General features: G+C 38.0%; 1 protein-coding gene and 1 long non-coding RNA gene across 19 annotated transcripts in view; one reads left to right on the forward strand and one right to left on the reverse strand.

The window, feature by feature from the left end:
* Positions 1–748: 748 nt before the first annotated feature.
* ARFGAP1 (ADP ribosylation factor GTPase activating protein 1) overlaps positions 749–15,833 on the reverse strand; it is a 37,852-nt gene continuing 22,767 nt past the window's right edge. For 7 of the 18 annotated variants that reach the window (XM_038369441.2, XM_038369442.2, XM_043496186.1 and 4 more), the window contains 5 exons: positions 15,025–15,057; positions 11,814–11,870; positions 9,257–9,316; positions 6,177–6,253; positions 749–5,426 (listed from right to left, as the gene is read on the reverse strand). In XM_038369441.2, the coding sequence (XP_038225369.1) occupies positions 5,069–5,426; positions 6,177–6,253; positions 9,257–9,316; positions 11,814–11,870; positions 15,025–15,057 (585 nt within the window). In that variant the 3' untranslated portion in view covers positions 749–5,068. Of the gene's footprint in view, positions 5,427–6,176; positions 6,254–9,256; positions 9,317–11,813; positions 11,871–13,527; positions 13,558–15,024; positions 15,058–15,833 lie in introns of all 18 variants that reach the window. The other 11 variants (XM_038369448.2, XM_038369450.2, XM_043496188.1 and 8 more) reach the window with 5 other exon arrangements.
* Positions 4,238–7,144, forward strand: LOC122456553. The gene is made up of 2 exons (XR_006275484.1): positions 4,238–4,375; positions 6,148–7,144. It is a non-coding gene; the product is annotated as an uncharacterized LOC122456553 (long non-coding RNA).

The raw sequence follows: 15,833 nt of genomic DNA on the forward strand, positions 1-15,833 counted from the left end.
GAACATTGTTTTTAAAAAATGTTCTTATTTCTATGGCAGATGCTCCTGTGGCCTGGTTAGTGAGATCACCGAGCACATAAATCTGTGCTTAACTCACTGTTCATTTCTACTTAATAGTTCATCTTTAAATAAAGGACAGACCACACGTGAAATGTTGTCCAAAACTGTTCCTAAAACAAATAAAATTTTAAAAAGCCGGATTTAGCGTTGGTCTTTCATTAAATTTACAGTTCAACATGAATCTTTATGTGCTAGCTGCTCCCCTCCCCTTGGTACCCCCACCAATTTCCTCCCTCCTTCACCATCACCTTTAAACCCAGTCACTGCCAGGTGAGCTCACGTCAGTGTCACTAACCTCCAGACAAGAATGTGTGTGATCCCAACTATACAAGGACATGAATGACACCACTTAGCTGCCCTAGGGTTCCATGTCAGGGATGAGGTATGCCACTATGCTGTCCCTTCGCACCAGCCCATTTTCACAGTGACACTGTAGTCAAAGTATTAGGATACTATCCTATCTTTAGATTACCCCACAGTATCCATTTATCTGAGTAACAATCCGCTTCACTTTTGTTAACGAGACCATCTGCACTAAACAACCTATTTTGTATTGTCCCTAAAGTGATCATTTAAATCAGGTTTCACTGTATTGAAGACAAAGAGAGAGACCCGCACAGAGGGGATGGTATTTCCTAGGCTTTTAAAATTGTGTAGTCCCTTCAGGAGATTGACACCACTCTATTTAATTTCTCTTTGCTTTATTGTAATGCTCTTTTAAAAAAAGAACACTGCTGTTCAAGTCCAGTACCACTCCATAGAACAAGGAATACTGTTCACTGAAATTGCCATTCCCGTGAACTTCACATAACACATAAGGAAAATTAAAGATACAGTACCCTCCTCATTTACCAAATTTCTGCTGGCACAAAAGTGGCTCTAGAAGAGGTCACTGTAGGTCATTACAACACAACACTCTAGTAATGAGCATTAGATTCCATTTCTTTACTTTTATTTCAGCTCTAGATTGCACAAATCCTCCTTGGGCTGGGATTTTAAAATTAGATTACTTACAAAGGCAATAGGGATACTGACATTCTTTCATTGATTGCTATTGTGACCTCAAGAAGGGGCACTGCATCTTTAAATCTTATTTCCTGGATTAGAATACAAAGGAGGTTTCACTCACACTTATTAAATTATTGCACAGATTATTACACTGAAATACATTATCTACCTGTGGAATGTTACAATGTTTGGAGTGGGGAAAAAAGCAGCAGCATTATCATACAGATCAAGAATTAAGGAGAGATGAAATTTCTTGAAATTTAGTAACTAGTGACAGGCTTCAAGACAAAATGAAAGCAACATTTCAAAATCCTAAATGCTAGAAACAGAAGATCCAGTTTCTGGTTTGGGAACACTCAAGAACTAAGATGTTTTGCTCCTTTGCAAACAGCACCGAGTTTGAATGCCCTGGAAGTTCTGTGCTATAAATCTGCCATTGATGAGATCCACCAGATTAAATGAAATGGAGATTGAAACACTGGGAAGGCTAACCTGGGTGATGCAATATCCAATAGAAAACTCCTCCGATCACCATTTCCCTAGTATCCATCTCCCCCTCATATTTTTTTTTTAAAAACAATTTTTTTTTCATGCTAGTGAAAGGTGCAAGACAGAGTTCTGAAAACAGAAGTCCTGTTTATCCACAACACAGGCACAGCATACTGTGGCACTACAGGGCTTGCATACCCTGGGAATGTGTTCTCAAACTCCGTGCTGGGCCATATCTACGTAGCTGAGGCTCCACCATTTGGTTACTGGTAGGTCTCAAGAACGTAACAGGGCCAGCTGTGAGGGTGCCTTTTAGGATAAGAAAACATTTCCACTAAGAACTGGGCTTTGACACTGCCTTCTCACAACTGAACGGCTTTCAAATGGCAGTGGTGTCCTATCCAACTAGTAGCTAATAAACTAAAACCAAGGAGAACAAAAATTGGCCAAAGGAAATGCCCTAGTTTCATCCTCCTCTCACCGCTATTCAAAGACATGCTAGACATTGGATTCTGATGAACAAAAATTCATTTTTGATTCAGCAGTGCTAAAATGAATGGGAACTGCATGCACTTGGATTGAGCAACAGGCCCCATTTTACTGTTCCATCCTGTATCTTCCACCACAATGCTACTTTTTAACCACCTTGCAATACCTCTCTGGAAGTGTAAGGGTATGTTAGGACTCCCCACAATAGTGCAAAGGAGGAATCTATTCCTTCACTTTCTCCTGGATTGGAAGAACACCCGTCACAAAGTTGTACCCAGTCAGGGCACTGATTTTCACTATGTTCGAGTAGAGACCTAAAAACTATGTTGAGCCAATCTTAGCTGCAAGTGTGATGTAAACAATTCCCTATTAGGCAAACCACAAAAGTTGGGAGAATAGGGACAATAGTATATGCACATCAAATTATTTTTACAGAGATTGCTCAACCTATTACAGAAAGCTATTTCAGGAGGCTGGTGGAAAAAAAAAAGACAGTAATAAAATAGTACACAGGAAGCTGAATCAGCTTCACATCACATTAGACAAACAACTTCAGAAGTCAGGCAACCCAGCTAATCAGGTGCATTTTGCTGTCACTACTACTGCAACACTTCACAAAAGATAATTGCTAGTCAAAGTCTGGGCAATACCACTTCACGTACAAATTACACAGCATGGCCTTCAAAGTACATGCATTAGTTTCAAACTGGGTAGTTGATAAGTGAAAGGAAGAACAAGTAACAGAAGCGTATGCATAAAATACAAGAATTGTTACATGTTTAACATGCAGTCAAGCCAGGACAACAATATCTCTGAAACAGAAGAGCAGAAATTCCAGTAAAACCACTCGTATGGATTCTGGCTGTAAATGTTCTTGAAAACAGCACCACAAGCAGCACTGGAGTCTTAGATCTTGCTGTGCTGCTGCCATTTTAAAAAGGGTCATTTGGCAACTAGGATTCCTTAGTGTGACACAAAAAGCCTTGCATTAGTCTGGCACAAGCAAACTCTGGATAATTACTAGCATTGCGTAAAGTACTCAGGTTAGGTGTGGGTCTCAACATATCACTAAAACGTTATTGAAGGGGCACTAAATCATTGAGATAAAGGATGGGGGAGCAGCATGAAAGAGGGGATAAAACAGATCAGAAAAATATTCTGTTGATAATTAGAAAGACAATAGTGATGGAAATACAACAAACAATCCTGCAAGATCAAAATTTCTCTACCATAATCAATACAGATATTACTACTTACACTATAAATGGAGAAACCATTAATACTTTTGGGTAATTCATGATATTTTTTTTTCTGGCTGCTGAAGACAGTTCATTTATGGCCAATATCCACTGGTTAAATTTGAACCTTCTCCATGGTGAATGACAGAAACTGAGCAATAGCTGAGACAGAAAACTTATCAAATGATCAGCATCAGCTATCATTTGGTCAGCTTGTCAATACAAAGATATTCTTACTCTGAAGATTCACAAATAACGTCTACGATACAGAATTCCACACAGGTATCTGAAGTATTATCCAATGGCACCATGATTTGAAGTTTTCAAGTGACTTCTAACTACAATATTCACTTATTTTGTATATTTACATTACACCACAGTAACAAAAAAAAAAATAGAGCTACACCCCACCCACAGCAGACAGATACTTAACATAAGACACATTTGTTAAAGGAAACATCTGAATTCCTCTATTTTAGTTTTCCATATTCAAAGATTATGGGTTTATAAATCGTGAAAAGAAGGTAAAAAAAAAAATCAAAGTTGAGACCTGACTAGGGCCTCTGAAATTTTTTTTTTTTTTGTATAAAGGTATTGGGGAAATTGTGGAGGAAAAGGTGGTTTAAACAATTATAGAATTGTTTCTATTTGACAAACTGAAGAGAAGATAAACTTAAATTCAGCAGATTGATTAAGCTACACTGTTAAACCCAGAGTTCTATTCATCTCAAAATTAGCTTGCCTCTATCTTTAACAATGTTTTGTTTTCACTCTCTTCTCCCATTTTATCTTGCTGTTGCTGGATTTTTCCAAAGTTTCATTGCTGTTGTGGTCAACACATGCTGATAAAAGCTCAAGCAGAAGAAGAGAAAACTTTCATTTTAAACAAAAACATAGCAGGTGAAATTAGGAATCTGGAAGGAAGAAAGCTAAAGAGAGGAAGACACTTCTTAATGGTTAAAGGGAAAAATACCACAACTCTGCATGATACACCTGCAGAAAATTTGCACTGTGTACATCCCTAAATCAAAGGGCAAGAAGAAGAAGTGGTGCCATTCTGAACACTCCTATATGGTCAGGCTGACAAAACGGTGAGTTACATACTAACAATTATCTAGCTCTAGTTTTTGTTTTTTTTTTTCCTCATCTAGGAATTCTCTCTATAAGGAAAAAAAAGGTTTAAAAAAAGTTCTCAAACCTTGCAAAGTTTAAAAATACAGCTTCAATAAAAAGTGTTTTAATGGCCATTTTTAACTGCCAGATTTAATGCAGTCCCAGCAGTAGAGAGGCATTTAAACTGGTGCTTAGCCAGCAATTGAACGAGTGAACTGCAGATGAATATCTGTTGAAGATATATCCCCTCCTTTCCCTGCATCACGCCACCACAGATGTTCTCTAGAACTTCATTAGAAGTTAGGAATACTGGAGGGGCAATCCTAAGAAACTACACATGCAATATTGTGGCATGAAAACATGCTTGCACTGATTTGTTCCTCTGAATTCTCATTTTAAGAAGTTAGCATACCCAGCTCCAATAGCACTATGATGAGGAGAAAATATCTATTACTATCCTTTACAATGGGAGAGCCATATCTTCATATGGTCATAATGAGAATGAGACACTATTTGTTTTTCTAAACTGGAACAGAAGAAAGGAGAATGAAGGGGAAGCACAAGGTAACAGGTCAATAAGGACAACCATGTTAATCCAGTTGTGTGTGAAACTTTTTTCATCAGAGAGCATGGACTCCTTCCTTCGCCATGCGAAGCAGGGTTACAGAGTCCTACCAGTTCTGGTTATCCCACCCATCATCAGCTGCTGAAGACACTTTTGTCATTTTCTTGGGGGATTTTTTGGTCTTGCTCTGCCCTCCTGCATTTTCCCAGTTGGTCTCCCAGTTTTCCCAACTATCGCTGTTACTGTTCTTGTTGTTGGTGACCGTCCCCGAACCCCAGACGTCCCAGCTATCAGAGCTCTTCTTCTCTGTGGAATTATCCACGTAGGTCCAACTGTCACTACTTGGGGATTTATGAGCCTTGGGTGGGTCCGAGTTGCCAAACGTTTCCCAGAAGCTTTGATCTACAGCATTGTTCTGGTAGCCCTCTCCTCCACTGTTCTGATAGCTGTCTCCCTCAGGTGGTCTTTAAAGCAAAAAAGAAGAACAGAGATGGGGGAAAATATCAGATTTTGTACCACGCACCTCACATTACTGAATTAATAAATCTGCTTAAGCGTAAACCTTCACCCCTGGCTCCTACTAAGCTTGTCTGTCATCACCTTAAAAATTAGGTATTTCTGCACGGAAAAAATGGTATTTCTGCATTTAATTTTACAGCTGAGACATTAACCAACAAGAACAGACAAAACAATAGTGCCAGTATCCTTTGCTCAAAGCAACTTGGAGATGACTAAGATGAGCAAGGCAGAAGAACTTGAATATATTTAGAACGGAGTCTGCCTTGGGTTTTAATTTCCAGATTTAGCTGGTTTGGGTAAGCACCCTGAAAACATATAAAAAAAAAAAAGATGATGTATTCCATGTGAATTGGTATGAATTAAAAAAAAGTTACATTCAGAGTTATTTTGTTCTCAATGCAATACCCAGGGCTGATGGCCAGCAAAATTAAATTAAATTGTATTTTTGTGCCCCGTATTACCTGTTTATTATATTAAATGGTATTTGTGTGCCTCTATAGTCTGTATATATTACTTTTGAAAACCAGTGAAGATTTGATGAAAGAAAAATGTTTCTTCCTACTAAAATTAAAGATATTGCTGAGGAAAAGTTTTCTCTGCTACTTTTAAATTATAGGGAAAACACAGGATATATCTTAACATACTTTATGAATCCATGTATTTTAGAGAGAAGAAAACAAACAAAAAGATAGTACCTTTCAGAAAGATCATCTGATTTGCTGGAAAAGAAAGTGGTGACGTCCCGCCATCCCTTACTGCCTACCCCCTGAACCTGGAAAAAAAGAATAAAGTTATTTCACACTTAATGAATTACCTCGTACTTGGACTGAGCTCACCCATTTGTTTTAATAAAGACTGCTACCCAAAATCCATAATGCACCACTGTCAAAACCTAATGGCCCCCTCCCCACAGGGAGTCCCGTGGGAAGGCAGAACAGCACTGTATATGGCTAATGCTGTTGCAAGCATCACAAATCATTTTGGGGAGGGTCAAAGGTGTGTGAGTGGAGAGTGGACATTTCCTTTGCAGAATACGAGAGGCCAGGGGTGGGGAGGAAGAAGAGCAGATAACAGGTTAACTCAACACTTCGGCTAGCTCCGTGTGAAGATAAGATGCTGGCCCCAGCCCAAGGTCATGGGCTCGACAAGAAATCAGCAGCTGCCCAGCCGTGAGAAGAGGAGAACTAAGTTGAGCAGAGCTGCAGAGATAGCAGCGAGAACAGTGAGAGCAAATGAGACAGCGACAGCAAAGGCCAATAGAAGGGAAAAAAAAGTCTCTGGAGCCGGGATGTTTTGGGAAACCGAGGAGGCCACAGCAAGCCAGTCTGGACTGGCACAAAGAGCACCAGAAGCAGAGGTCCCCGAGAGGAATACCCCCCAAGGAGCCCAGGACTTAAAACCCTCCTGAGAGCTGCAGCAACTTGGAGAGCAACAGCAGACTTGGACGGCCTGGGCCCAGGACAGCACTCTCATCCATCCATCCTTCCCCCCGCCTCTTTTTCTGATGTTACACCCAGGTCTGGCCAGTCTTGGGTAGTGCTTGTGTGAGCATGAAAGTGGGTTAGAGCTTGGGGCATTAACGCTTTCTTTCTTCCCTTAAGTGACATGCAAGCATTCCCAGCACTCTGTTATTATTTCAATCAATAAAGCTTTAAAACTTAGACACTTGGTGTGTTACGTCATCTCCTCCCTTAATGATCCTGTGGCATCAGCCTGATCACCCGACGCCCCAGACAAATTGGTAACAAATCTGTCACACCACCACAGAACACATCCCCGTGCATATGAAGACATTTAAAGCAGCCTCACAACGTTCGACTCACCCACTCAGGAGGCCAGTATGGCAATTAAAATAGGATATCTTTTGTCATCATCATGGCAAGTCATTGTTATATCTAGGCTATTAAGTTTTCATTACGATTTTGCAAGGTTGATGAAAGAAAAACATTGACTGGACAGTGCTTATCAAGTGAGCAATTAACAACAACAACAAAAAGGATGCAACCAGGGCTTACTTTATTCACCTGATTTTTGGTAGTGACAGCTTTTGACTTTTACTTTAGATATTTCTGATGAAAATGTTGGAATTGCTCAGAGCAGGAAGGGGCACCTGATTCTGCATTGCGCTGGATATTGTGATGTCATTGTGAAAATGCAAAACGTTCAGAATAGTAATATTTTCCATCCATTTTGCACTAGTGTGAATGGCAGCATAAAGTACTGGGCAACAGACTCAAACCCCATGTTTTTACCCCCAGACTTCAACTTGGTATGCCGACTTTTGTGCATAAATGGTGTGCTCCCAGAAAAGTGGTGAAGCACCAGTTTTGCAAGCATCTATAGCTGTTCTGATCATTAGTTAGGGGGCTAACCACACACTCACCAATCTGTTTCACTGTAGATTTTGTAAGTCGGCAAGAATAAAAGTGAGGGACTTGATGGATATTTAGTAACATACGTTAATAAACAGGTATAAGAAACTAGGTACATGGCTAGAGCTACATAAAGATCTTCACAAGTGAGAAAATACTGGAACAGATCTAACTTGATATCCTTAGATTATGAAGCCCTGTTTAGAACTTTTAAACCATTATGAAATTTAATATTGTTTAACAAGGCTTGTGTCCATGCTAAGCAAGTTTTAAACCAAATATAGCTCTAGAATGGTGTTTGGATGCTAAGAAATTTTGAATGTGCTTCACCACATCATCATAAACTAGGAGCCACATTCTGATCTCGATTACCCTGATGTAAATCCACAGTTAATCCAAAGACATTAATGTTTAACTAAAATCCGGATCTGCTGCAGGGTCTGACTTTATTCTCACAGCAATACTGTAAATATACTTAAGTGGTTTCACCAATGGTTTTCAAAAACAATTTCATTTTAGTGCTCATGTGGACAGGCCAAAAGTTAATTTATTGAATGTTACTGTTGGAGGAATTCCAAAACACACTTTCCTTCTGTTAGGCTGAGATCATAAGCACAACCAATGAAATGGCATCAATAATGAGCACTATTCTGAAATCCAAATACACCAATTGGGGCTCTGTGTATACTGGGGCAAATTGCCAGGCTTTGAGCAAAATGGACAAGACATTAATTCACTTTTTTGTTGAAGCGTTCCATCATTCCCATCCTTTCAAGCAGGAAAAACTCCTGGCACTGTGACTTCCAATATGAACTTTAACTGCCAACAACAGTTCGGACATCAACAGCTCTAAGCAATGCTGTGCAAATTACTGAAATAGCGTGTTATAAAATGTTGCAAGTGTTCTGAAACTAGCAGTAGTAGGGAGCACTTACCATGTTACCAAGCAATGTCAGCATAATGGGAAAAAGGTACACACATTAATAATGTTAATAAGTGTGCATATTTTATTTAAGCTGTCTCCATATTCTTTAGCACACATTTACTGTCAAACATTTGGATCACTGACTATTACAAGTCTACACTTCGCTCTCAATGTAAGCATTATTCAGATGCTACTAAGATCAGATTAATGTACCTGTAGCTATTTACACTCACAGTTCGTCTGCGTATCAAGCTATTTTATTATGACAATGGCATAAGCAAGCTTGTGTTTAAAATACCCCTTTCCCAGATTACTTGTATTGGGTACAGATAATAGCAAAAAGCAGAAACACACACATCTTATGGATTTTGTTTTATAAGACACTTATCACTTGTGTTTGTGTGACCTGTGCACATGAAAGAATATGGAGACTGGCTTAGTATCTGGCCGCCTAATGGGTAGGCAGGCCCCTTCGTACCTTGGTGGCCAGATGAGATACCCCCATGGAAAACTCATCAAGCATTTTTCCCTCTTTCACCTAGATGAATCAAAATGTCCGTAGTTAGTCATGAAACAAAATGGTGTCTACAGCTTAAAACAGGACAGCTTGTGATAACAGCTAGAGACAAGTTAAAAACAAGCTAAAGTATATTTGACTCAATAGACAATGAGGTTAAGAAAATAAAATATGAAGTCTGCTGCTACTAACGAGCTAATCCTCAGCTTTTTACAGTTAGTGGGACTCTTTCCATTGACTTATTTGGGCTTTGGATTGGCACTATTACAGGAAACTTGAGAACTGGGGGGGAAGAGTGGGGGCGGGAAAACACCCCACACAGATAAAAAAAATGTATTGCATGGCCATTTACGAAGAATATGTTTTACTGCATAAAATGGTATTCTGGAGAGACTGAAAACAAGGCAACTATAAGAATGATATGTTTTTACCATTTACACAAATCTACTGACAGGTTTCGGAGTAGCAGCCATGTTAGTCTGTATTAGCAAAAAGAAAAGGAGTACTTGTGGCACCTTAGTCAAGTAGTAGTCCTTTTCTTTTTACAAATCTACTGGAAACCTTACAAAAATCTTGATATCCTTGCCTCCTGGTCATTTGGAGCACACTGGAATTTAGTTTCTCAGCTGGTGTAAAACAATCAGCCCAATACAAAAGTCTACAAGTGATCAGATATAGTTACACATGGGCCAGACTGTCACTGGCTGCTGTCAATTATGTAATTCTAGAAGACAGTTTATTCTAAATAAAATTAACAAAAGCATTGCCCAAGGGCAGTTTGCCATTATTCACCTTACCTAATGTACAACATCCTTCACACAGTAGTCTTTCAAAACATGGAAGTCAGCTACAGGAAAAGCACCCTAAGAAAATGTACTGGCTGCAATATACTTTGTATTATAAATTACCCTATTTGCATCTATACCAGCTCAACCGAAACAAAAATCTTGATGAGACATTTCTGTAAAAAGATTCTATTCTGGAAATGATTCAGGATCACAATAGATAGTGGAAAACTCCACATAAAAAAAAGAATATAATGAGTGTGTGATACAAGAGGACTGATTTACTTGGGTGATGGGCTTAATTTTTTCAAATCAGACATGAATCCATATTCTACAGTGCTGGTACTATGTTCCCCCATGAAACAAAAAATAATGTTTTTAATTAACAGTAAAAATAAGTATGTTTAGGAAAAGATTTATAGGTAAGTAGATCATTACATTCTCATACATGAAGGGCTAATTATACAAATGTTGGGACTGCTCCAAAATGTGTAGACGTACAGGATAAATTAAATGCACGTCACCTGGGAAAAAGATATAAAGACTGTTTCACAACAACAGGGAAGACAATATTTGACCTATTATGACAGGTTTCAGAGTAGCAGCCGTGTTAGTCTGTATTCGCAAAAAGAAAAGGAGTACTTGTGGCCCCTTAGAGACTAACAAATTTATTAGAGCATAAGCTTTCGTGAGCTACAGCTGTAGCTCACGAAAGCTTATGCTCTAATAAATTTGTTAGTCTCTAAGGGGCCACAAGTACTCCTTTTCTTTTTGACCTATTATGGAGACTCTGAGTAAAATAGGTAAAATTAGCCAGCACCACTCACTCAGAATGGCGGCTTAGCTTTCTTTTTTTGCCAGCTGGATTACCTGGAAAGCGCACACAGCATTCATTCCTGAATCTACAGCTAAAGTGTAAATAACTATACATGTGAGGAGACAGGCTTTCCCTCCTGCTTTTGATCCTTTAAAACTATATTCTAAATTCCAGTAAACAATATAGCAACAATTTCAGAAGTGACACTAACAGTTAATCTTTTCCTAGTAAAATGACTAAATAGGATAAAGGTTGAGTATATTCTGTTTTATGAATACATATAATCCTTGAGATTATCTGATTAAAGCAAAGATCTAAAAAAAATCAAGAACATATTTCTTTTAAAAACTGTCTGCAATCAATTAGAAACCACATTACTGATCGGATTACATTAACCCTTATGTAGCTGTGGATGTTCCGATATGCCTTCAAGATGCTTATTTGAAAGGGAACAGTACTAGCAGTCAGAGAAGCGTGACTACAATGAAATTAAACACTCACTAAGGTAATATTACTAATCAAAATATTTGCTTATCACTGACCTCTCTAGCCAATTAAGAGGTGCCATGAGGGGCTCTGAATGGAGTCCCAGCCACTCTTTCACCACATGAAGGAAGATGGCTGTAACAGGGCATTTCATGGGAAGGAGAACAAAGCAAGAGAAAATGGGGATCTCTCAGGATTAATTTGGACACGAAGCCCGTCAAAATGAGGACAATTTTGCCACTTGAACATTTCTTTGGTAATATTAATATTGAATTATTTAGCAGTTTCCCTCTGCTATTGTGCCAGGATATGTAAAATAACTGAACATGCTGGCAATAAACTCTTAACTACTTGTGGCAGGAAAAAACAAAATTACTTCCTAGGTAATACAAAAATACTCTGTACGTAATTTACTCATTTCCAAAGTTACCTTTTCCTGTGCAGGTTTGAGAACATTTTCATTTAAAGTCTGACCTAACTCTGATGCCTATTTAAAAGCAAAACAAAAGTAAAGTCAGTTATACTTTCCTTCATAAAATACAGCCAACATTCACTGCCAAGAAACTAGCCTCCAAGAGGCTCAAAGAACATAGGACAGAAAAGCCTTAAGCTTTGCCTCATATAAGCAACATAGTGAGCTAAAAGCACACACAATGCAACACTACAGAGAAAATGCTAGAAGAAAAAGAAAACACAGATAAAAGGCAATAAAGGCTGCTGAAAGTTCTCACAGCCCAAGAAAGGTCTGTCCTTGAGCTGGCACAACCTTTCAACCAGCAACAGCCCAGAAGGCAGGCCTCTTGCTAAGCCATGAGCTTTAGCAAATATTTTGAAAAACTGAGCAACTATACCCTTACATGTTCTTGTTAATGGGATTACCAGCAAAAACAGGCCTTTACATCAGGAAAGAATACAAATTCTTTCACAATGAAATACTCCCTTCCTCTGATGCAGGCAATGTCATCTATTAATAACCAATTCCCTGTTTCTAGGCAATACACCACAGTCATACCCACGTGAAAGGATGATTAAACTATTTTATGGCTTAAACTTCTCTCTCTGCTGAGATGTGCAGACATTCTAGGAGGAAAACTGTAATTATATCTAGGATAGATGCACAAGGCTGTTGTACTTTAGAGAGGAGGTTTACAGCATGCAAATCCACACTGTAAGAGTGAGGAAGTCACAAATGAGTTTGGCAGGACAATATTAAAAGAACAGAGTGACTTGGAGTTTTTTATAACTGTTAAAATTATTCCTTTTCTCACCGTCCATAATAAAACAATCTTTAACCAACCATTGGGAGACAAGTACACTACACTGATTAGTTCCTGAAGAGCTGCTTATGTGCTAAGATGCTGCCATTTATTCTCTTTATAAACAAATATTTGCAAAAACCCAAAACACAAAAATCCCCACAGAATTAGAATCAGCATATTTTATGCCTATTAACTCGGACATTGTCCAATTTATTGTCATAAAAAAGTATAATTAACTATGGTTAGTGATCAAAGAATATCAAATATGATGCTTAAGGGAATAATGGATCACTGCAGATATCAGGGAGGACCCTTTTGTACAGTAATAGGACTGCACAATTTTGCAGATGATTACAGAAAGGGGCAGTGGGTGACAAGGTTTTGTCTTCTTTTGAAACACTGGGTATCGGCCACTGTGAAAGACAGGATATCAAACTTGATAAACATATGGTGTGATCCAATACAACAAACACTGTATTCCTTCTGTGGGGATTTCTTACTAAATTCGGGCTTCAAATGGCATTCCAAAGCTATTCAGTATATATATATATATATATATATATATATATATATATATATATCTCATTCCTGAATTCCACATGCAGAAGGAGAAACTGACGCCATTAACATTTGCAGGTAGCATGGCTTGCTGTACAGAACGTTCTCTAACATGCCAGAGGGCAGAACTGGCTCTTTTTTTTACTAATTTAGCCTATTTTAAATAGGCTTGAAGAGACATTACAGAATGATGCACACAACACTATTAAAAAAATGACCGACTTAAAAAAAAGGAAATAAAAAAACGACAGCTCAAGAGCAAACACACATATTCAGCACGAACAGTGACAAAGCGCCCATGCATGTGAATATATGTGAGGGCTTTACCGGCTCTGGCTGCTGCTTGTAGCCCCAAAACTTTACCCAGACAGCACAAGAGAAAGAGAGCAAGGAAGGTAGAAGAAGCAGCTTTTAGCAAAAAAATTGAAGCATTTTTCAGGCAAGTTAAGTAGCATGATCCTTTTCCAATTCCAGGCTCTACTGACAAGAGAAATAATGAGCAGAAGTCTGTTTATTGTCCAGTGGCTAAACTTAATTACAAAAAATACATGGCCACCACAGTTCAGAGTCAGCCAGATTCTAAATGTGTGCTATAAAGCAACAGATCAGGTTGTTAATTAGCAAATTTGAGCTACCATTAATATGGCTCAAGAGCTGAAGAACAACAATCTGCTAATGTGATTGTCAGTAGATCTGATGAGCGTCTACATTTAGTTCTCTATATTATAAAGATGCACACCCACTCTAAATGTAACAGTATATAAATAGGTTTCAAAATGGGAAATCATATGTAGAGGAAGACCTGTATAACACTAAACTTTTCTCATTCAAGCCAAGCGATAAATATCTTATTGCTTTTAGCTAAGGTTCAAGTTGAAGTCCTTCTGAATGACATTTTCTTTGTTAATCCTTCAAAAACATATATATATTTTAGCCTATAATGTGAGATAGTGACATACGAACATCTATAACTCCCCACTGACCACCAAGCCTTCTCATCCATTTTCCAACCCTGTTTTGAACAATATCCCATGAAGCTCAGGCTAATGCTGTACACACATGAATCACAGTTCAAGAGCAAGACTCTTTCATGTACTATACATAATCTCCTTCCAACCCAAAACAAAACATTCAGATTTTGGCACTTAATTAATCATATCCCTTGGGTAATTCAAAGAGTAAAGCCAGATTTTTGCTTTCCAGCTTGGGGTTTTCAAAAAATGTTCCACAAAAAACGACCATGTTTATGTCAGAGCTGTGAGCAATTCAGATCCGATTGTCCCCGCTTTAATCCTAGTATAAAAACGAAATATTTGTATATTTGTAATTGTTGCCTGTTTACACATAAGCATCTTAACTCAACAATATTATTCAATGTGCTGTTATTTTCAATTCGTGCAATGGAATGAGCACATGCATTCTATTAAAACACCTACTTACAGACACACACAAAAATTAGAAGCATATACTTTGAGAAACCATCCTTAAGTTTCTCGAAAACACAATCACCACAATATTGTATGGCATCAAACCATTCATTCAACAAACTGTTTAATTTCAATAGCAAATAACTACACCTATTATTTATGTGTACTGTAAAAATGTTATAATCCCTGTGGGAATAAAATCTAATATGTAGTTTTTAAGAGACAATATCCTAGCATATAGTTATACAGATGCAAATATGCAGCACTGAAGATACACACCACAGTTTCATAAGGACCAGATCCAAGACATCTTATACTACTGATGTAAAGAGAATTGGTAGGGATTCCTAATAAACCTGATTACTGTAAATGACATAGAGCTACTAGTTTTAATCACCTTTTGAGTTGCTTGAGATCCAAATTTGGTAGCCTGTAAAATGGAGAAAAAAAAAATCATTTGTTTAGATCAACTTGATTTTTTCCTCCCTAGCAAACAGACATGGTGAGTGAAATCCTGATCCCGGAAGCTGAAACCAATGGGAGTTTTGATGTTGACTTTAATGGTGCCCAGGATTTCACACTCTATTTCTTAGAACATGTTTAGCTGTAAAGAAAGTACATTCCTTACATCATTCTTTGAATGTATCATCTGTATATAGAAGAGAACAAAAACTGGGATTTAAAAAAAAAAGTTTTCACAAAAGTTTCTCCCCTCATTTATTTTTTAAATATTGAAATATTGACTAGCTCTAATTGTAAGTCTATAGCTACTTATATAATCCCCAAGACAGATATAAAATGATCTGCCAAAAGGGGGCATAAAAACAGGGGAAGCACTGTAGCCTAGTTTTGCCAGAAACTCCCTCTCACAACTCAGAATTCAAGATACCTCTCCGCCATCTTTCCCTGATGTGCTCTCTAAGTAAATCAGTCTGACTTTATAGATCAGATCTATAAATCTACTGAACTAAAAAACTGAAACACAAAGCAACTTGTGTTGACCAAATCAACAATGTATAGCTCAGTGTGAAATTTCTCCAGAAAACACTAACTTGGCTTGACACACCCTTGCCCCAGAAAACAAAACTCCTTTAAAAAAAGAATGGTAAATAAATGTTAATTATTCTTCTCTTGATATCTGTGTGCAGTGCTCCAATTATTTACAGAAATGCCTAACCAAAGCTGTGTATGCATATCCAAAAATAA

Source organism: Dermochelys coriacea, chromosome 13 (assembly GCF_009764565.3).
Source record: "Dermochelys coriacea isolate rDerCor1 chromosome 13, rDerCor1.pri.v4, whole genome shotgun sequence".
In the NCBI taxonomy this organism is placed as follows: domain Eukaryota; kingdom Metazoa; phylum Chordata; order Testudines; family Dermochelyidae; genus Dermochelys; species Dermochelys coriacea.